A 24,041-nucleotide genomic window follows, 5' to 3' on the forward strand; every position below is an offset into this window, starting at 1 on the left:
AAAGCACAAAAATAAAAACTCAGCTGCCCACTGTTAAGTATCGAGGAGAGAGAAAAAGAAAAAAAAACATAAGAATATATTAATAAGAGACAGGGGCAGTAGAGGTTTCCATAAGACGCCAAGTCTGGTGCAATAGCAGGGGGAGTAGAGGGTTAGGATATTTTAGATTACGTTAGTCGGGTATAATTCATGATTTAATTAGAAACTACAGGGTCGTGGTCCTTACTTTTATTTGGTGATGCACGAAGGGAGAAGTTTTCAGGATTCTTGTGAAAGTGTAAAGTTTAATATTTGGTTCCGATTCGTTAAATTATATAGTTGCTAGTCTGCATATGTGGACCAGCATCCAAAACTAGCTTTTTCGGCATTTAGAGGCAATCATTCGAAGATTTAAATTGTTTAAATCTGTCGAATTGGGATTCTTTTCGTGGCAACAAGATTTTCTATTTGGTCTAGGAATTAATTCGTGTGGGTGGACAAGAGATGGCGCAACGAACGGAGCGTCCCACAGTTCCGTGTATTCAGACATGTGTTGCAAACCCCTGTCATCGCGTATCGTTCGTAGTATAGGGCAGTGGATTAAAGCGTCAACAACACCAGTTTGTAGTTAAGTGAACATGGCGCAATTTGTGCCTGATAAAGTGTTTTTGCGGGGTGTCCTGCTGCATTACTTTAACATGCAGAAAAGTGCGACTGAAAGTCATCGTATTTTGGTGGAAGTGTATGGTGACCATGCTCTAGCTGAGCGAACGTGTCAGAAGTGGTTTGCACGGTTTAGAAGTGGTGATTTCGGCTTGGCAGACCAAGAGCGAGCTGGACAGCCAAAAAAATTTCAAGACGAAGAATTGACAGCATTGCTCGAGCAGGATTCGTGTCAAACGCAGGAACAACTTGCAGCAGCATTAGGCGTTGATCAAACAACAGTCTCCAAACGCTTGAAAGCCATGGGAATGATTCAAAAGATGTCACATTGGGTTCCACATGAATTGAAAGACAGAGACGTTGAAAGACGAAAAACCATTTGCGAATTGCTGCTTCAACGACAGAGCAGAAAGGGGTTTCTGCATCGAATTATTACGGGTGATGAGAAGTGGATCCATTACGAGAACCCTAAACGAAAAAAGGCCTGGGTGAAACCAGGTGAACCAGGTCCATCACAACCAAAACGAGATATTCACTGTGCAAAGGTTATGCTGTGCATATGGTGGGATATGAAAGGTGTGGTGTACTATGAGCTGCTGCAACCGGGTGAAACTATGAATGGAGAACGTTATCGACGACAATTAATGCGTTTGAAGCAAGCTCTGGCCAGAACACGACCAGAATGGGAAAACAGACATGATAAACTTATTGTTCAACATGATAACGCTCGCCCACATGTCGCAAAACCGGTCAAAACCTATTTAGAAAATGTCGGATGGGAAGTTTTACCCCACCCGCCGTATTCACCAGACGTTGCTCCTTCGGACTACTACTTGTTCGATTGCATGAACAACGATTTGATTGGACAGCGGTTTACTTCTTCAGAAGATATCGAAACATGGGTCTCTGACTGGATCGCTTCCAAGGATGAGGACTTCTTTCGCCACGGAATCCGTACATTGCCTGACAGATGGGCGAAAGTGGTGGCTAGCGATGGACAATATTTTTCTTAAGGTATTTATGTATTTTGTGTTTGTACTACAGCTTCAATGTGTGCGTACCAACCGCACGAATTAATTCCTAGACCAAATAATTAGCAACTATAATTTTTAGAATCAGCATCTTTTCTCCGAAACAGCTGCCTTGTCGATTCTTCTGTCAGTAGCTGCACCACTAGTCGACCATGCTAGGAACATATCAGGAAAATCTTGACTCTTAAAAGTTATGATGCGAGGGGAAGTCAGTAAGTTCCCGGAATTCTGTTTTAGTTCTTTATTAGCACAATATAACTACACCTCGCGTAGCGTAGTCGCTAACGCTCTCGCCTGCGGTGTGAGCGATCCCGGATTCGATTTCCAGTGGGAACAGTCGGTCAAAAACATGTAAGAAGCTTTTTCAGGCGAGCCATCCTGAATGATGTTTTCCAGGGTTTTCTTCATTCACACTAGGCAAATGCCGGGATGGTACTTAACATACAGGTTCCAGGCCGCTTCCCTTTTCCCGGATAGTGTGTTCGCTGAGGGACGTCATCCCTCAAACCTGAAGGGTTAACATGACCATAGATGCCGAAAGTTCAGAAATCTAAATCCTATATCCGAAATATAACTACACGTTTACTTTATCGCCTTCAAATTTGGCACCTTCGGAACAAAGATACTTGTTTCAGTGATCCTTCGATTGGTGGAAACACCGACGAAAGGTTTTTTTTGGTATCTTCCGAAGTTCACCCGTCGCGATGATCTCTTTGAGGTACGGTGTCGTAACGGGTACCTTTGAGACCCATTTTTATCTTTGGGAAGAGCCGAACATCCGATGGTGCTAAACTGTTTTTAAAGCTATCAAAGTCTCCGAAGCAGATTTCCCCCAATTTGTACATGAACTTAGTGTTTGCGCACTGCTCGAACTGCGACATTGTGCCAACTGGTCACCACACATTTCTCCGTTCAGCTACGCTTCTCATACACTGTCTGTTCACACTTGTCAGTTTCGTAATCAAAGCAACGGAAGAACTGTACTCTATAAGATTAATTATGATTACACCACAAATAATAAAAGTGCAACAACATTCCGATAACTTTTTGACTGCCCTTCGTATGTCACTTCTGGGTATGGAAGTTATCTATTTGCGCGAATATAGGCCACACATTTTCCCAAAATTTTGGCTTGGAAAATCATGATGCGGCCTATAATTGAGATTTTCTCCGTCAGATAATAAGTCGTCAATTTCAAAATGCCACGTACACGTATCTTGTGGATTGAAGTGAATACCATTACAAGTTACTGCAGGGTTTTTTGTAAAACATGAAAGACTTAAGAAGAAAATAGCACAATAAAATATCTTCTTCGCAAAAATTCCCACCTTCTTTGGGTACTACTAACACTATCACAAAAAAACACTTACACACGTAATACTTTTATTAACAGGAATAATAATACTTTTATTAACCTTTCTTATACATTATATATACAATATATACGGAATATTTATATACAGTAACTGTTCTTGAAAAGAGAAAAGCATCTTTGTTTCGAAAGACTGTGTCAGCTTGTTTGTACCCACCCAAATCAAGCACAATCACTTCTCAGCATCATCAGCGTCAGATTCTTCACCTTCGCTATACGATCCAGAATGCTGCTTAGAAAGAAGATCATCTTCGTGAGTAACCCTTAGTTATGCGGGAGTTAAAGAAAAGGGAGAGATATGCATCTCGAAGTACTATCTAATTGAAGTTTCTCGTAAATTTAGTACTGCGGCCTATATTCGAGATTTACTTTTTCTATTATTTCTTCTCAAATTTTAGGTACGGCTTATATTCGCGCAAATACAGTAATTTTACTTAAACCTTATGAACGCCCCACACCTCCCTTGCATTAACAGCGTATTAAATTTTCATGAGAGCTGTGTCATGGCTATATGGGTAAGATACGCGTCTCCGGAGCGGGACAGTCAGGTTCGATTTCCGGTGGGGGCTTATACGATTCGGATTCCATGTTATATAGGTCCACATCTCATTTAGCCTTGGTGCTGAGAATGACACTAAGCGTCAATTCAACTAACCATCCAATTTTCATGGAAATTAATTGCTAGTATGTCTTACTCAATAACTTCGGTATTCGGTACCGAAGTTATTTAGGACTCAATCTAATATTTCGTTACGTTGCGTTTCCAGCTCCGAACCACGCTGAAATTTGAATCCAGTGTAGTTAAGAGTGCACAACCATCATACATAATCATTACACACAGAATAGGTCCTTTATCACCATACTATTTAACATTCAATGTAAAGCTGTAGTATTAAATTGTGCCATACCTCCTGGCAGTTTCTAGGAATATCAATGCACATATCAAAAGATTGTCAAGCATCTCTAGAGCTGCAAGGAATCGGAAATGACAGGGGCTAAAATGATAATAATCTAAAATTTTTCCTAGAATATTTTAACTTTCTTCAAAACTTCGATTTAAATGAAGCAATTTTAATTATAGTATTTTGCAGGTCCTATAGGCCAAATACCTTTCTCAGTAATCAAAGGAAACTTACCATTTCATGGGGGAAAAATTGTGGAGGTAGTGCGTTCGTACTAGAATATTATTTCATCCCATGAAATGCTGTATAGAGTTCAATATAATATTACGTCTGATTTGAAGACTATAAATTCATTGTATATGAGAGCGCTCCTATTGCTTTTTCCAGTCATGTATAAATCTTCTGTCTTTCCTCAACCATAGGTTTGTGACATCATGAAAGTTTGGAACTTTTCTTTCCCTTAGAAGAGCTGTTTTATACTTTGATAAGGTCTTTTCTTCGTAACTGCATCTAGATATTCTGTCCTTGGTCTTCCTTTTTCTAGTTTTCCTTCTGCCTTTCCCTCTATCAACACGGTGATCCAATCGGAGTGCCGAATAAGATGGCCGTGCATGCTGTTTCTTCCTTTTCCTATTATCTCCATGATCTGTCGGCCTTCATTAGCTTCCTTTAGTATGTCTTCATCCATTTTCCTTTCGGTCTATGATATGCACAGCATTTTGCGTCAACACCACATTTCAAATGCTTTCAGCCTGGATATTCAGCTTTTCTCAATGTCTATGTCTCTGATCGCCACGCTCCATACCATTGTCTTAATAAATCGTTTCCGAACGTCCAACGACTTGATGTTCTCAGTCCTCTTTTGCGTGGATAAATAGATTTTTGAAATTAATTTTTTGACAAAATTATTTTTTTAACTTTATATTTGATTTATATTTTTTTCTTTTTAGCTCGATTTTTTTAAAAAGGAAAGCTTGTTATTACAATGTCATTTTATTTTGTTATAGAATATAAACTTTTTTTTAAATTAGGTTAATCACCACCTCCTTTATGACCTAATAAGTACTAAAGATTAGCATCGGCCGCGGTGGCTCAATGGTAGAGCGTGCACCTCTGGTGCATTGGGTCCTTGGTCGATCCCAGCCTGCGCCAAGTGAGCTTTGTGGTGGACAAACACCGTGTGCGTGGGTTTTCTCGGGGTTCTCCCGTTTCCTCCGACTTTCTTCATTCCACTATTTCATTCATTTCTCATAATCGTCTCCTTTAGCCTCACTGGCATAATCGAGGTTGATTTTTTTTTCATTTTTTAAAGATTATTATCAACGACAGAATAGGTGTCTAAAACCGATTTAACCTATCAGAAGAACATAGTCTGACTCCTGAAGGAAGAAATATCTTTTGTGTACAGTAAAGCGTGATGGAGTAGGAATAATTCCGAAATAATTAATGACTTTTTGTCTTTTTTTAATAGGCTTACTTCATGAATCCTAAGACATGCCCGTACAATCAGGCGCATAAGGTGTTGCCTGCAGAGTATGAAGATCATGTAGAACGATGCAGAAACAGTGTAGTTTCGATTTTTGGTGAGTTGTTTAGGCTTAGTTTTGTTTCCTCTGTATTATTGTTATATGTTTAAATGTTACTATATTTTTTTTAGTGTTACGTAGCTCTAACGCACTTTGTATCGGAACTGCATACCATTTAGAATAAAACTTCCTTTCATTAATATACTTTAAATGAAATTCACTTCCAATAAGTTAAGTATTCAAAAGTTTCGGTTTTAAGAATATTTCTTACATAAAAAATAAACATCTCGTAATAAGTTCATCAATCGTTAATGTTTCCTGTCTTCAAGTAAAAATATGTTGTTTTTATTGTTATTATTTTTTCAAAAAGATTGTACTATTCTAGATGGTTATCAAGATAATATGATACGAGCACCTGGAATTAGAAAGACGTCAGATGTGTGGGTTAGCAAAGGTCAGGCGGCGACCTCAACGCTGAGGCTTTTAGTGGTGGTGCGTTAGGTAGAACAAATCCTGTAGTATGTGAGGAACTGTAGAACTGAATTGTGCAATGAACTGAGTATGGGGTGATAGTTGAAAATGGTCTGATTTCCAAGTAGGGGAAATAGTTGGCGCTCGGTTAAGTGGTGCAAGCATGCCGAAAATGCCAAGTGTATTGGATGTGTCGTGAAGAACAGTGTCCAATGTGTGAGTGGTAACAAAACTCAGGCCAAAAACACAACGGCGAAAAGGAACATTGGTCAAAAGAAAACCATCAGTGACAAGTCACGCTGAACATTAAAGCGAATGGTCACTCAGATCCGCCTTGCGACTGCGGGGCAAGTGACAGAGAAACTCAAGTAACACCTCCTATAGCCAATATCGGCAATCACAGTCCGTCACGAGTTATATGACATGAACATCCTGGGTCGGGTTCCATGGGCGAAGCCGCTGATAACGACCATAACACTTCAGCACGGTGTGAATGGTGCCGCGACCATTCATCATGGACCACTGATGATTGGAAACGTGTAATAGGGTTGGATGAGTCATTCTTCACCTTATTTGAAATTAGGGACCGTGTTTATGTGCGATAGACGCCCGAAGAAACGTATGGTGTAATGCTGTAGACCACACTATATTAGTTTGCAGTGGGTTTTGTCACATGTTTACCGATCGCGTCACTGCCCGAGATTTTGTCGTTATTTTAGAGGACCATGCGTATCTCATGGTCCAGATGTTGTTTCCGAGCAATGATGCCACATTCAAGGATGGTAATGTGCCCATTCTTACAGCACGAGCTATTGCTGCGTGGTTTGAGGAACATTGGGATGAAGTTGAACAGCTCTCTTGGCGCGCTCAATCACCAAAATTGAATGGCAGTGGTCTGTTTTGGACACACGAATCTGTCGAAGATCTCCGCCTCCATCTTCTCGTGGTACTGAGTGATGTTTTGCAGGGGAATAGTATAATACGTATTGCACTTCTTACCATTCATGATCTTTACGTTAGCCCCACACTCTCTCACTCGTGAAGTCGGTGATCTTCACTCAGACAACATGGCTTGTACAGCCCGGAGCAAAAAACCTGCAACATGAGCATGTAAGTTTATTGTGAAACTACGCCTAACAGCCCAGAGAATTAACATAACGTCTAAATGGCACGAATCACTCCAGGAGAAAACTTGGCGTCCTCTCCTGCACACTTATTTTGAAGCAAAGGATTTCGTAGTTTCACAATAAATTTACATGCTCATGTCGCAGGTGTTTTGCTGCGGATTGTACCACAGCCTAGCTGCTGTGCTTGTACAATACAATGAGAGTGTGTGTGGCTGTTTTGGGAAGCAGACTGGGTGTCTTATTGGTTAACGCATCGGTAAAGTATACTGGAGATTCCAGGTTTGATTCTTGGTCCAGTCATTCATCTTTTCATTCTTTGTGTGTAATACAATGATCATTAAGTTTTTAAATGTCGTATTTTCTTTACATGGCTATCACATATCAAAGAACAAAATATAAGGATTGCAATATATTGTTATCGGAAAGCCATAATTACAGTGTGTGCACCGGCGTATGCAACACGCTAGATCGCGAAATTATTGTATTGAGCATAAGATTTATGATATGAGCTACTATGGTCTCGTTTAGATATGTGTTTCCGTTTTGTTTATTCGATGAAGCGCCGCATAGTGTGTGCCTAATGGATAAAATTTGAAAAATCGAGACTGCCGAAAATAGTTTGTCAAGTAATCAGAAATAATTCACGAACATTAAAATTATACGTGTTCGGACTGCAATGCACCCACCGATGTGATGACGTCATACAAACTTCGCTTAAATTCGCTCTCGCCGCTAGAGAATCAGCATCTTCATCCAAAAGTTGATATCGAGTTTTTTTCACGTGAAATGGCAGTGTTAACAGTGACTTCTCAAGTGTGTTTTCATTTACCGAGTGGGTTCGGCACTCGGGAATCGATGGCGTTGCATTATTATGGAATTAGCCGGCGAAGATTCATGGGGTATCAACAGCAACATTGGCATTATATGTTAACAACAAGATGGAAATTACTAGAGGAGGTGGACGGCAATATATTAAAAAGTGATTAGAGTATCAACAGTGCAATCATTCTAATTCTAATTAATCTAATTCTGTGGAACCCAGTGGTTCAATGCTGCGTTCACAAAAGCTCACCGTTGACTTCTGTCTTTGGCCAACTGAATCCAGTTTCTACTTTGTATTCCAATTTCTGTGAGATCCATCTTAATATTGTCCTCCCATCTGCTTCTAGGTCTTCTTAATGGTCGTTTTCCGATTGAATTTCCAGTTAAAACTCTGAAAGCGTTTCTATTTTCTTCCATTCTGGCTACATGGCCTACTCACCTGAGTCTCCTAGACTTAATGACCCTAACAATGTTTGGTAAACGGTATAAACTATGCAGTTCCTCGTTATCAAGTTCCCGTCATTCCCCATTCGCGTTCCTCTTGGGTCCGGATATTCGTCTCAGGATCTTGTCCTCAAGTGCTTTGTCTACGTTCTTCCCTCAGAGTAAGCGACCATGTTTCGGAACCATACAAAACAACAGGCGTGATGAATGTAACCTTTATCTGATAGAAATTCCACTAATCGTTGGAAAAATCTTCTTAAAACTGTTTACAAATAACTGTTTTGATCTGCAGATTGGAATTAATTCAAGATGCAAGTAATAAAAATTTCGTTAATTTTATTTCACTGTACGTTCTGCAGTTCCTCCATGTTTGGCTAATTTGTATTGGCTTACTTTAGAGAGGTACTGTATGAGAATATACATGTAAATAAATAGTTGAAGATTTATATTACAAGCAGTATATATAAAGGTGTATGCATGTCAGCGTTAGGGAAAAAGACAAGAGGATTAGGAAGTACATTTCTGGGCTTTCGGCATTTATGGCCATGTTAGCCCATCACACATATGAGGGATGGCATTCTTCGATGAAAACATTCCCGGGGAATTGGAGAGGAAGGAAGGAAGCAGCGTGGCACTATTTAGTATGTTAAGTACCATCCCGGCATTTGCCTGGCGTGAATGAGGAAAACCCAGGAAAAACATTCAGGATAGCTAGCTTGAAAAAGCTGTTACACCTTTTCGATCGTGTGTCCCCGCCGGGAATTAAATCCGGGACTGCTCAAGACAAACAACAACATTAGATACAATCTGTTAGTTGGCATTCTAATTTGCTACATGTACAGTCAGCGACAAAAGTTCTTTCCGTTTGATGAAATTAGTTTCGTAAATAATTTCAGAATGGAAGAATAATTTGAGTACAGTTTTCAGTAAATTAAAAAGAATGTAACTTTCTGTACGTTCCAGTCATACCACAGTTATTCCGAAAATAAATTTTACCAAACGGAAATAAATTTTCTCGCTGACTGTACAGTACATAAATAACAATTTCTTCCAGCAAAATAAAATAGGTCCATTATTATTGGTATTAAACATTTTTTTAGCGCCACAAAAGTTCGTTTTTGTTTCATCCTCAAGAATTGCTCATGAGAATTTTACCCACGAACGTGTTATTTAATTTGGCTTCATATTATCTATTGAGTGATGCATATCTTACCTTTCGACAGTATTTAAGGTAAACAGACATTAAAATTTGAGAATTAATTACACTTTCAGGCTATATCTCAGTAAGCATAGTATGTATCTTATTAATGTCATAATAAAGAGCTTAATTAGGATATATAGGGTGTTTCAAAACAACACCGACAACGTTTGGGAGGTGATTCCTGACAATAAGATAAGACAAAAAGTATATATCAACCTGGGTGCACAAATGCTTCCTTTCGGATTTATATTCTGCCGAAAACATGAAGAAATGAACTTTAAACCTCCATAGCTCTGAAAGTATGGGACCTACTGAAGTCGGGTCAAGACTTCATTTAGGAACTAACATGTGCGCTGTCCACAAATACATATTTGAGTATCCTAAGGTACTCACCAAATATCTCCATAAAAATGGTTCGGAAGTACCTTAGGATTCTGAAGCATAGATATTTGGATAGGGCACATACTAATTCCTAAGTGAAGTCTTGACTAGGTAGGTTCCCTACTTTTAGAGCTATGAACCTTTATTTATTTATTTATTTTTTGCATGTTTTCATCAGTCTATAACTTCGAAAGAAAGCATTTGTGCACCCAGCTGCATCTATACTTTTTGTGTTATGTTATTGTCAGGAATCATCTCTCAAACGTACTCGGTATTGTTTTGAAACACCGTGTATTTCAGTGCCAGTTTCATCGCAGTAAGTGGCATGGCTCTTGTACATCATCATTTTCATCCATTATCTCGAGAAGTGCGCACAATCCTTTAAGCTCCCACTTATCATGTTGTTCAGCCTAATAATCTCTGTCAATTGGTATATGTCTTATTTTTGGGCATATTTTTCCCGTTAAACGCTAATAACATTATAGAATGTAGGAGGTGTGTTCAAAAAGTATTGAACTTTTTTTTTGGGGTAAACCAACGAAACGCGGGAGGCTTTCTTCAGTGTAGATGTAGAGGGGACACGCATGCGCAGTCGTGAATTTTTTCCTGCCCGCAGGAAGCGTCAGTCGCTGGCGCGTTAACTAATGAAACACGGGAGACTTCCTTCAGTGTAGATGTAGAGGGGACACGCATGTGCAGTCGTGAATTTTTTCCTGCCCGCAGAAAGCGTCAGTCGCTGGCGCGTTAACAAATGAAACACGGGAGACTTCCTTCAGTGTAGATGTAGAGGGGACACGCATGCGCAGTCGTGAATTTTTTCCTGCCCGCAGAAAGCGTCAGTCGCTGGCGCGTTAACAAATGAAACACGGGAGACTTCCTTCAGTGTAGATGTAGAGGGGACACGCATGCGCAGTCGTGAATTTTTTCCTGCCCGCAGAAAGCGTCAGTCGCTGGCGCGTTAACAAATGAAACACGGGAGACTTCCTTCAGTGTAGATGTAGAGGGGACACGCATGCGCAGTCGTGAATTTTTTCCTGCCCGCAGAAAGCGTCAGTCGCTGGCGCGTTAACAAATGAAACACGGGAGACTTCCTTCAGTGTAGATGTAGAGGGGACACGCATGCGCAGTCGTGAATTTTTTCCTGCCCGCAGAAAGCGTCAGTCGCTGGCGCGTAAACAAATGAAGCACGGGAGACTTCCTTCAGTGTAGATGTAGAGGGGACACGCATGCGCAGTCGTGAATTTTTTCCTGCCCGCAGAAAGCGTCAGTCGCTGGCGCGTTAACAAATGAAACACGGGAGACTTCCTTCAGTGTAGATGTAGAGGGGACACGCATGCGCAGTCGTGAATTTTTTCCTGCCCGCAGAAAGCGTCAGTCGCTGGCGCGTTAACAAATGAAACACGGGAGACTTCCTTCAGTGTAGATGTAGAGGGGACACGCATGCGCAGTCGTGAATTTTTTCCTGCCCGCAGAAAGCGTCAGTCGCTGGCGCGTTAACAAATGAAACACGGGAGACTTCCTTCAGTGTAGATGTAGAGGGGACACGCATGCGCAGTCGTGAATTTTTTCCTGCCCGCAGAAAGCGTCAGTCGCTGGCGCGTTAACAAATGAAACACGGGAGACTTCCTTCAGTGTAGATGTAGAGGGGACACGCATGCGCAGTCGTGAATTTTTTCCTGCCCGCAGAAAGCGTCAGTCGCTGGCGCGTAAACAAATGAAGCACGGGAGACTTCCTTCAGTGTAGATGTAGAGGGGACACGCATGCGCAGTCGTGAATTTTTTCCTGCCCGCAGAAAGCGTCAGTCGCTGGCGCGTAAACAAATGAAGCACGGGAGACTTCCTTCAGTGTAGATGTAGAGGGGACACACATGCGCAGTCCGTGAATTTTTTCCTGCCCGCAGAAAGCGTCAGTTGCTTTCAGTCGTCCAACAAGTGAAGACGTTTAGTGAGCGGTTCTCAGATTTCAGTTTTTTTTTTTTTTTTTTTTTTTTTTTTTTTTTTTTTTTTTTTTTTTTTTTTTGTAAAATTACAAAACCACTTGAGCAGCGATATTGCATCAAATTTTACCAAAAGCTTGGCGATACCCAAGCGAAAACCATTCCATCGGATCGGCACATTCTATGTTGAACGAGAGTTTGGGCATGAGGATTTAGGCTTTCCGCAAAATTGGATTTAGGCTTTCATCGTCAAACACAGCATTCCTGTGCATCATCAGGCTCCGTGTGATTTTAGGTTATTTCCCAAGTTGAAAATGTCACTAAAACGGACCCGATTTGAGTCAAGAAAAGATATCACGCGGAGTTCGACAGCACGGTTGCTCATCATTCCAAAAACTGCGTTCCGGAAGAGTTTCCAACTATGGTGGGAGTCCTGGAAGAAGTGTGTGCATTACCAAGGAGATTAGTGTTTTCGATTTCCAAATCAATAAATGTACTTTTGCCAACAAAAGTTTCGATCTCACGTCGTATGTCTGTGGTAAGATATGCAGGGTTATTCAAAAAGAAAGAACAGATTTCAAACATTTATTTCTTCCAAACTACAAAAGATAGAAACATGATTCGAACGTTACTTGATTAAGAAAAGTTTACAATTGATTGTTAGTAATTATGGTGTGCATTCAATATGAGCACCGTGTGTTACACGACAAATGTCAAAACGGTACTAATACAAAATTCGTACCTTTTGTTGTGGTCGTCAGGATGCAATGCTTGCAATAACTGCAGTTTGTATGGCTTCATGTGCAGACGATATTTTAGAACTCGCCATACCGTTGGTTGAGGAATGTTAAGTTCTTTGCTTGCTCGTGATGTAGATCTCTTTGGGCTCCTTTCCTAAAGTGTACGAATACGCTCGACATTCTCGTTCGATGTGCGTGGACGTCCCGTGCTTTTCCCTTTGCAGATGCAACCATCTTCTACGAATTTTCGATGCCACTCGTAAATTTGCTTATGATGCGGCGGTTGTTTATTAAATTGACGGCGAAATACTCGCTGAACTACAACAATGGACTCAAGTTTTGTCAATTGTAGCACACAAAAAGACTTCTCCTGTGGTGACGCCACCATTTCACTACAGACAAATAACAACAAACAACAGCGCCAATGCGGCCGTGATTGGAACTTCTATCCGGGCGGTTTAAATTGTAAACATTTCTTAATCAATTAACGTTCGAATCATGTCTCTATCTTTTGTAGTTTGAAAGAAATAAATGTTTGAAATCTGTTCTTTCTTTTTCAATAACCCTGTATAATAACATTTTATTTACTTTTTCAGCATCAGCATGGGGAATCCCAGCTCCTAAGCCGAAAAACGTTCATGAACCACCACCAGCTGAAGATATCTCGCAGACTGCCAGTAAACTAGATGATGGCATCAGAAGCGTGGCCGGTGCTAGTACAGATTCAGGTTAGTAGAAATTAATTTCACACTATAACAAATATTTAAAGCAGTGTGATCGAACTAGAAATTCCCTGGCCACTAATTTATTTTTTTACCGTCGTCCCGTGTATTTGTAATATATTTACCTTGACGAGTTTCAAAAGCGGTGGAACAAGTGGGAGCCCATTTTGAAGGCGATTAAGTGAATATTGTTGTAATAAATAGTTACGAAATTCCGGGAACTCTTTGACTGCTCTTCGTATATCAGCCGTGCTTTCTTTACCTAGGAGACGCATTGTTTGGAACAGAAAATGTAAGTTTTATTCATCTATAGAGGGAAACCATCCATTTTTATAAATTTGAAATTTTCTTTTTCTACATTCTGCCATTCTCTACCTATTAGTATATCATAATTACGTTTTTGAATTACATGCATAACACTTGTCTATAACTTCGCATGCGTACTCTCACTGAACCATTTCAGAGATAAATCGAATTAAATTCGTTATAAAATCCCTAAATGCTTGCAAAATACACAAGAAGTTGTTTTGCAAATATGGATCATGCGTTACTAAATTCCGAAATTGTAATATTAATGATGAATGTATTTAATTTTTTTCTTGATGATAAACTTGTAAATGAGCATCATAAAACAAACATAATGCTCCGAAAATCTAGTGCAGAGTTATCCTTGAAACAGTTGGTTAAATCGTCTTCCCTCGAGAAGCAGAACAAATCCCTCCCTTTTCATCGTATGTAGCGTTCGCGTAATTAGCATACAACTAAAAGGCGCAATCCTATTTCATTCTTTCCCGCTCGCCGCAAGGAGATTGAAAACGGAAGCATTTTTTTCAGTCGCGGTTAAAGTACGGCATGGTTAGGGTACGAGACTTCTGATGTTAGTATTATTTAAAGCTTTTTTGTTGGGGAGTACGCGTACCCTTAAACTTTGGAACAGATTCACTCCATATACCTCGGATGTGGAGTTTGCAGTTTTAGATGCTAAACACAGATCACATAATGCACAGGAGCACTTGTGAATTCCTCTGTATTTTTTATGTAATCATAGTAACCATTTTGTAATTAGTTATGCAGCCTTGTATACTGGGTGGCCCAAAAGTAGGTATACAGCTCTGCATTAATCAGTATGACATTTTAGTTTGTTAAGATAATTAGTGTCTTTGCTTAGGTCTCTTCCGAGCTTAAGATATAAGTGAAAAGAAATTAAAACAAATAATAAAGAAACTAAGGCAATGCTTGTATGAGTAACAATAAGTAAATGATATAAAATGCCATAAGCCGATTAGTATAGGATTCTATACCTACTTTTGGGCCACCCTGTATTGTTTACAAACGTAAAGGTTAAGTTAGATTAAATGTGCGGTAAAGTTACTCCTAAACTATATGTTAAAAAAAAAAAAAAAAAAAAAAACACACTGAATTGAAGTATTACTATTAGTGGTAGTACGTGGCAAGATGAATTAATAATTGCAGTAATACGTAGCAATAGCTGCATTGTTTTTCAGGACATAATGGATACTTTTTTCAGAACCAATTTTCAACTTGTTAAAAATTTCATTCCCTCTACCCTCCCATCCCAGTACTGCACGATACTAAAGATTGCAACCGAGATTTTAGTATTCTTGTTTTTTCTCTGTGGCATAATTTTTGCTTGCTTTCCGTTCAATTATTGTGTTAACACCTTGGCTGACAACGTTGTTTTCAATTACTATTGGGGCGACTACCAGTGTCGAGCTAAAACTGCTGGTCTGATGTGAAAAATACCAACAATTTAGATTGAAAACTTATTTCCAGCAACTTTACTCTCTTAACATATTTTCGTTTCTACACTCATAACAAAGTTAGCCCATGGCAAGAGACTTCCGTTACAGCCTGTATGTATACAGGTTAGACACAAAGTCACTTTCCGTAATACGTGAAAAAATAAAATAAAAAGAAGCTAGGTGACTTGACAATCTTTATTGTACTTACAAGTACTGTTCAAACTGTCTCCCAGGTACACCTCTTCAACACTGATTTCCAAATACCATGGCAATCAATTTTTTGCAGTTGGCAATCAATTTTTTGAATGAATGTTTGGTTGGCTGTAAATAATCCAAATCCTGCGATTGGCCGAAAAGCACCGCATCTTTGAAAATACACCACACGAAGAAGTCGCATAATATGAGGTTACATGAATGGGGTGGTCAATCTCTTGTACGACGACGACGAATCAATTCATCGAAATGTTAATCCAAGAAAAATCCCTCACAACACTACCAAAACGAGGTGTTGCGCCATCGTGTTGCCACGTGAACTGAATGTTTTCGTAACGAGGGTTAATTTCAAGTTCTGGAATCACAGCTTCCTCCGATATCTGAAAGTATGTCACCGGTAACAGTTCCTTCAGAAAAGAATGGTCCTTTGACACAACTACTCCAAATACTACTACAAACGGTGATGTGATGTTTAACTCTTCTGTCACTGTTTCGTATGGTTTGGTATCACTGCAATAAACTGAATTGTGTCTGTTTACTGGACCTTTCGTCTTGAATGAGGCCTGATTTACTCACAAAATTCGTTTCTAGAAATCTCTGTCAGCTTCGTTTTGAATGAGAAACCACTCACAACTCAACGCGCCCGTCCGGACCACATTCGTGCAACGTGTGCAGAAGCTTTGGCCGGTAAAGTTTCATCTTCAGATACTTTAATATGTTCCTTAAAGAGGTACGTGTCATCTCAGGTCACCTGCTCGCCTTTTGGCAGACTTCTTCAGGCTAGATACACAGCTCTGAGCAACAGGTTCAGTGTATCCTTCATTTCACACACTTCAGTGTTTCCTTCATATCATACACAGAACCTGTAACCTCTAATTGTTGGTTGAGGTTTCTCATGGCTTAACGTGGTGGTGGTTCCACACCTGGAAATATTCTCTTGAAGTCTGTCTGCTGCCACCACATTTCTGTTTTCGTTCTGTTTCCACCAAGCTTGTAATACGAAAACATTGTTCGTTTGTTAATTTGTGAATCATTTCATCACCTTTGCTACACGGTATAACTTCACTCAGAAAATAACTCTTAAAAACAGCAAAACACTTACTCAAAGATGGTTAGCAGTCACATTAAGACAGTATTGCCATTAAAAAAAAAAATGATTACTCGCTTATTTCTTTTCTTTTCGTATTTTGAGGAAAGCGACTTCATGTCGATATATACAAGGTATCTCAAAAGTACCCTGACATAGGGTAACTCTGTTATTATTAGAGTTACAACAAAATGTAAGAGGGAAAACTATCTCTAAATATGATGTTTTCAATCTAAAGTGAAATGCGCCCAATGTTAAAAGCAACGTTGCCATTTACCTGGACCCACAACATAAGTGAATGAAGTTACTGTCTTTTACGCTGACATGTCGAAGGCCATCCCCCATTTCAAACCGTAACTTCATCACTTATATTGTGGGTCCAGGGAAATGGCAACGTTGCATTTTCATTTAACATTGGGCATATAAAGAGTGTACAGCCGAAAAGGCTCGTTCGATTTAAAAAATCCTTCACTTTAGATTGAAAACATTACATTTGGAGATGGTTTCCCCTCGTACATTTTGTTGTAACTCTGATAATAACAAAAAGTTATCGTATGTCAGCGGACTTTTGAGACACTCAGTATGTATTAGGATGTATTAACTCGTGTATGTCACATGATTTAACACCGGCCAATAAGAATCGCTGCCTGGAGGTGTACAGCTCTCTGAGTGTAAGAAATCACCAGGAAAGTTTCCTGAATCGGATTGTTACTTCAGATGAAAAATAGATCTGCTACGACACCGTGGTTGCATCTTAATCAAAATACAGACTTTTTTATTTTAAAACTCATACAGAAAATGGTGTTACTAGTATGGTAGTCTATGGTGAAGTCTATGCATCATATCTTTTTCAGGCGAGGCGAAACTATCACTACAGTGTTGGACTCCATGGAATGCACCGCAACTTAGTCCGCATGCAGAAATGTTCAACAGACATAGTGCCTTCATACTACACGATTATACACTCACAAATGTCGCCCGAAGAACGCTACAGTCGCTCCGTGAGTTGGAGTATAAAATCCTTCCTCATCCACCGTATTTCCCCGATATCTCTCCTATAAAATCCTTCCTCATCCACCGTATTTCCCCGATATCTCTCCTATAAAACCTTTCCTCATTCATCGTATTTCTCCTATAGAACGTTTCTCATCCACTGTATTTCCCCCGATCTCTCTCCTGTAAAACCTTTCCTCGTCCATCGTATTTCGCCCGATCTCTCTCCTGTAAAACCTTTCCTCGTCCATCGTATTTCCCCGATCTCTCTCCTCAAGTGCATAAAACCTTTCCTCATCCATCGTATTTCCCCGATATTTCTTCTATGAAAACTTTCCTCATCCACCCTATTTCCCCGATATTTCTTCCATCACTACCATCTCTTGCGGCATCTTTAGTGAGTACTTCTTGGGAGGAAAGACTTTCCCTGATGATCGGGAGGTCAAATATACTGAGGAGTTCTTTGATTCGCAGACTTCAGACTTCTGTCGCCACATAATCCAATCGTTGGCTGAACAAAAGTGTTTGCTTCGAGACAGCAACTATTCTGATTAACCAGGTATTGTAGTATGCATGTTTTTTATCTTTAGAAATGACGCACTTGGGGTGTATTTTCTATTCACACCACCTCACACTTCCAATTAATTAATTAAAAAAAAATCCTCTCTTTAAATAGTTGGTCTTCGCAAGTTCTTGTGGAGGTGGTATTCGTAATTCGAGAAACTCTCGATTCTGGTATCTTAAGTTACTCTTCAGGATGAATGTTTCGCCTCATTTGAATATCAACATCATTTGTGTAATACTTATTAAAGTGTTTGCGATTTACAATGTCATTGACAAGAAGATCGTTTACATGTTAGTTTTAGATTTAACTCTTGTATTACTCCTTCCCATAGAGCACTTTTTTTTTTTTATTTTCGACCCTTCAATGTATATATATCGTGTTTCACAAAGAATGACCTGATTTGGGATGGTAATAATTACTGAACATGAGATGTGCCGGCAAGGAAATACAGTAAGTGTTGTTTGAATGGGTGTGGCCTAGAGTTTCAGAAAATCGCCGTTAGATGTCAGTCAATGCGTCTTCTGAGTTTGCAGTCAGTCAGAAGTAAGATGGCGTCTGCTCAACAGAAGGCGTTTTGTGTGCTGCAGTTTGCAGAGACTGAGTCAGTGATTTCGGTCCAGTGTGTTTTTCCTCGGCGTTTTGGCATTGATCCGCCTGCATCGCAAAACATTCGCCGTTGGTTTCGCCAATTTTAAAAGACATGATGCTCGTGCAAAGGTAAGGGTCCAAGTCGGCCTCGTACCTCTGATGAAATGATGGAGTTTAGCTATCGTCTAGAGTTGTTCGTGCTGCTGCTGATGGGCACATAGAGCAATTTGTAATAGCATAGCTAAAACTTAAAGATTTTGTGAGTATTTTGCAATTTATCCCATTTTTGGAGTATGCTTTTATAAATACATGTAGATTTCTAAAATCAAGTCATTCTTTTTTTTGAAACGCCCTGTATATTGTATTATTATTATTATTATTATTATTATTATTATTATTATTATTATTATTATTATTATAACTAAACATTCTGTAAACTTCGTTTGTATTTCTTTCATTAACTGTCTTTTAATTGTAGCATTTTATATCTTGTGTAATCCACTCTTTCTTTCTCTTAACTTGTTATGTCTGTTACGGGGAAAGAGTTATCAAAGTTGCAGCTTTTTATAACACTGATCAAACTTTTCCTCTGTATTACTAATACTAGATGTCTCATATTACCTGGCAAGTGTGAAGTGGCACTTTTTGGCCAGTGGTCGCCAAACTTACGAAGCTTCTGAGCTACCGCACCGTTTCTAAGTCCTACTATTAGCTACCAGCCAAAAAACTACGAACTTCTTTTAAAAAATCTTACATTAATAAAGTAAGCTCAGTGGAGGAATCAAGGTTAACCAACCGGAGCGTTAACACGATGTACCGAAAATGTCCCCTCGAGCTACTAGTAGCTCGCGATCGACGGTTTGGCGATCACTGCTTTAGGCATTATATCATATTTTGAGTTATCTAAAAGTATATTTTATAATTACGTTTTCAGTTGTTTTTTCTTGTATGATATGATGTAGTTCATGTCGATCTAATTATATGATTGATATTACGGGACTTAAATATAGTAACTGTTGTTTCAATTGTAGAAATCATTGAGAAGTCAATGTTGTAGTCATTGCAGAACATCATAGCCTTTTTATGAACAATACGAATATTATTTAGTGTCTTTATTCTGAAAGACTCCAGTTGACTTCGATAAATTGATGCTATAATAAGATTTAGTAACACTAAATAGCATTCATAGGTTAATTCACAACGTAACTAGCTCTACATAAGCAAGTAAAGTATTTCTTGACTAAGATTACAGAGTCGAGTAATTGTATAGTAAAACGTAGTACTCAGTACCAGTGTTCGAAGTGGAAAAAAGCAGAGGCGGTATGTTTTATTACGATTTTTGACTCGACATACCGGCTACCTAAATGTTGAAATACAGTGAGGGTTTGTTGCCTAAAAGATTGCATTTCTATTTATATAATGACTGGAAACCATTGGAGAGCTTCTCTGTAGTTACGGGGGGGGGGGGCTCAGAGGTAGAGCGTTCACCTCCGATGCTTGAGGTCCCTGGTTCGATCCCAGCTCGCGCCGTGTGAACTTTGTGGTGGACAAACATCGTGTTCGTGGGTTTTCGCGGTGTTCTTCTGTTTCCTCCCACTTTCTTCATTCCACTATTTCACTCATCTCTCATCATCACCGTCTCCTTTAGCCTAACCGGCATAATCGTGGGACGTAAAACTTAAAGATTTCATTTTTCTGTAGTTACAGGGAGGACATGGAGAGACTTTGATCCCCTGCCAACAACTCTCTGAAAAAAGAATTTAAAAAAATATATCCCGTTATGTTGTATTATAGAGAATTATACACGAAAATATTCAAAAAACGAGTTTTTTATATTAACAATTTTCTGTGGGAAAGCAGACATCCTTAAATTCGTCCATGATCAAAACACGACGTTTATATGCATTACGGCAAGAATGCACATATACATAAGAAACAATTTAATATGGTACATCAAAATATAAACTAAATTAACTTCTTTGAAGACACCTAATTTTAAAAACAAAAACAAAAAGGGCCATGGTGGCTCAGTGGTAGAGCGTTCACCTGGTGCATGGAGTGCGTGATTCGATCCCAGCTCGTGTCACGTGAACTTTGTGGTGGACAAACACCGTATACGTGGGTTTTCTCGGGGTCCTTCCGTTTCTTCCCACTTTCTTCATTCTACCATTTCATTCGTTTCTCATCATCACCGTCTCCTTCAGCCTAGCCGGCATAATCGCGGGACATAAAACTGACAGATATCGTTTCATTTAAAAACAAAAAGTAGGAAAAATATAACAAAAAAGTCGGCGATGTCAACTTAGAAATCATTTCTACATAAGAAATAAAATCTTTTACGTGCAAACCTGTTCGTCAATTACTGTGCAAAGAAATGGATTTATTAAAGGTATTTAGCATCTACTCCAGTGACGGTATGGCATACCACCGCATACCGTCTCACTTCGACCACTTGTCAGTACTCTTCATTTAACTAAGAACGAAGTTTACTCATTAACTCGGTATGACTTAATTTCTGATCATTGTCACGATAGCATCAATTACTTCACCTGAAACTTGTAGTGCTTGTGGCCCGCCTGTTTAAGAATTATATTACATGCGTCTGTGATAAGAATGTATCATACGTATGTTTTAATTACTTTTCTTCTCCAGGTCCTGTGTCAAGCCCTGAGTTGGCTGAAAACTATCCACAATCTCGTCCTGAAGAGAAAATGACTTCCATAAATCCGATGAAAGAGGTCATTGATGCTACTAACGTGGCCCAGTATTTCCAGAGTCTGTCAATTAGTCCTGGTGAGTAGAAATTTATTTCACAGCATGGCATAATTTAAAGCAGGTTTCATGTATTCCTATATAATAGATAGAGCTCAATTAAAATTCTGTCTTTCGCTAGTTCTCTTAGTTTCATGTTTCGAAACAGGGTTGCCAGAGACTTGTAAACTGATTTACCTGTTATCCCTCTTAATATTATAGTATTGGCTCTTACAAGCAATTTCTGAAACGTAATTCAGTAAGGTTCACAATGATTCCTTCTCCAATTCTTATTTATTTCCACCTTAAATATCAGTATCTCGCATATCAAGCTACCGTGTTTTTTGGGTCATACATACTTATTTTGATCACCCATCAAATCTAAAGATGCTTTCATTCTTACTAATATTTCAATTGATTCTTCTTGATGTATCACTAGCAGGGTTGGCTGGTTTAAACCAGCTGCTTTTTTTTTTTTTAAAAAAAAAAAAACACCTGGTTTAAACCAAAAGACGAAAAATGTTCGTAAAAGTGTAAGTGTTCGTAAAGTCTTGATGAACACACATTTGTGCGTTATCACGTTTCACTCCCGTATATTATTCGTATTATATTCAGGCCTAAATTCCCCATTCATTACTCAAAGAGATTATACCACAAGAGCAACTTATATATATATATATATATATATATATATATATATATATATATATATATATATATATATATATATATATATATATATAAGTTTATGAATGTTTCTTCTGTGATTTTTTTACAGTTTGTTATTTTTGTTATGCATTTGTAATCAGAGAAATTCTAAATATTGTTTCGTTGTAATGATGTTAACTATTGATAAAGTACATCGAAATGTCGTTCTTATATTTTTGGGGGAGGGGTCATACAAACCCCACGAGAGGCATTTATTGAAATCAGAAGTATCTTTTCTTACTGATATGCAAATTAAGTCGTTGTATTTCTTTAACTTGGAATAATAAAAGTCGTAGTGAACTAACTTGGACTAAATTAGTTCTTCTGTACTCTGCAGTATTTTGAAATTGTCCATATGTAATTCTGTATAATGGTTTCACTTGTGCAACTGTTTATCTTTCTGTCCTTCTGAAATGACTCTTGACAATTATATGAACAAGTATGTAAAGATCAGTACAACATAATTTTATCAGGAGTTCTTCGTGAGTGAGTTGGGTATCGCATTTGTGGCCAATTAGTCCCGGTTTCGAGTTCAAATGGAGGCCAATTTCTCTCGGATTCTCGGATGTAAGCCGAGAAGCGGTTTGGATTCCACTTTAATCTTATGTCACCCCTTCCAGCATAACCCGGTTGTTGTATAACAACACCAAGGCGAAACAAAGTTATTTCTGTCCATATGTGATATAAATACATGCAGAAAATAATGTAAACAAAAAAAAACCTGGTTTAAACAAAAAAAAAGCAGGGTTTTTTGGTTTTTTCAATAAAAACCATGGTTTTTGCCAACCCTGATCACTAGCATCAATTACTCGCTTCAGTGGGTCAAGTTTTTTTAAAAAAGTAGTAATATGTTCTGTTACTCAGTCACTTTTTACTATCACTGAAAAAGTGCTCTCTGATATCGGTCATTTTCGATAATTTTTATATATTTCCCCCTCCCCAACCCCAGGTTGCGAGACTGAATTTAGATTTAAACGGGATCGGAAGTGGCACTGTTCATCTCAGCTGCCCCGATTAATTGTTACATTAACTCTTGGAATCAACACATAATATTTCATGTATCCTGTATACTTTTCGATAGAAACAATGCATCAATCACCAAATTAAACGTTTATATACCAACAAATTTTACTGACTTCTATTCTCCATTCTCTATTACAGCAGTGACTTTTTCATAGAAGCTACGTACCCTATACAAATAACATTCTTTTTTAAAGAGTGCGTCAAGTCTAGATAACACTTACCTAGAATATAAATAGAAAGCAGCTTGATTAGTTTTTTGTATACCCTAATAATAATAATAATAATAATAATAATAATAATAATAATAATAATAATAATAATAATGTAGAAGATTTTGGTATGTTTTGTTTTAACATCCCCTGCTTATAGTGGGATGAGATTCGCATGACATCCACCCGGACTCGAACCCTGTCTCCTGCGCCAAATGCGAGAACGCTAACCGTTTAGCTATAACAAGCAATAACATAGAAGAGTGTCAGTTATGTTTCAGCCCTCGATGTACTTTCTAAACATTTTTAGAACCATGATTTAAATGTGGCAGGACTACACTGATTTGAAATATATCTTCAAAGATAGTAAATCGGATATTTGTTAACAATGAATAAAATTAATTATCTTTAACGTATTTTGTTCTGGCTTTGTAAGGTATTGATGTGTGTAGAAATGTATGTCGAGTTAGGAAGCTTTTTATTTTATTCATTTTTTATGAAGGGAAAGGATAAACTCTCAACTGAGAGTGCATCCTTGAGGTACAGTATACAGATGGTGATCAGAAAAATAGAAACACCTGAACGAAATTGCAACTTACCAGATTAATATGGTGTCGAACTACCTTTCGCCTTCAGAACAGCCTTGATGCGACGTGGGATGGAGGCATAGAGGTCGTAAATGGTAGCAAGTGGAATTTTACACCAATCCTCGTGCAGGGCATCGGCCAGTTCTGTGAGAGAGGATGGAGGTGGAAATCGTCGCCGTAGTCGTGTTTCCAATACGGACCACAGATGTTCAATTATGTTGAGATCTGGGGATTGG

At 38.7% G+C, this 24,041-nt stretch overlaps 2 protein-coding genes across 6 annotated transcripts in view; both read left to right on the plus strand.

Moving 5' to 3' along the window:
• LOC145674423 (uncharacterized) overlaps positions 1-17,486 on the plus strand; it is a 32,122-nt gene extending 14,636 nt beyond the window's left edge. For all 3 annotated transcript variants that reach the window (XM_081744459.1, XM_081744458.1, XM_081744460.1), the window contains exons 3-5: positions 5,419-5,530; positions 13,193-13,324; positions 17,236-17,486. In XM_081744459.1, the coding sequence (XP_081600585.1) occupies positions 5,419-5,530; positions 13,193-13,324; positions 17,236-17,486 (495 nt within the window). The remainder of the gene's footprint in view (positions 1-5,418; positions 5,531-13,192; positions 13,325-17,235) is intronic.
• Positions 17,487-17,793: 307 nt separating this feature from the next.
• The window catches only part of LOC145674422 (uncharacterized), a 77,772-nt gene continuing 71,524 nt past the window's right edge, over positions 17,794-24,041 (plus strand). For all 3 annotated transcript variants that reach the window (XM_081744454.1, XM_081744456.1, XM_081744457.1), the window contains exons 1-2: positions 17,794-17,933; positions 21,180-21,320. In XM_081744454.1, coding sequence (XP_081600580.1) covers positions 21,239-21,320 — 82 coding nt within the window. In that variant the 5' untranslated portion in view covers positions 17,794-17,933; positions 21,180-21,238. The remainder of the gene's footprint in view (positions 17,934-21,179; positions 21,321-24,041) is intronic.

This window comes from Thermobia domestica, chromosome 17, assembly GCF_964235325.1.
Source record: "Thermobia domestica chromosome 17, izTheDome1.hap1.1, whole genome shotgun sequence".
Taxonomy (NCBI): domain Eukaryota; kingdom Metazoa; phylum Arthropoda; class Insecta; order Zygentoma; family Lepismatidae; genus Thermobia; species Thermobia domestica.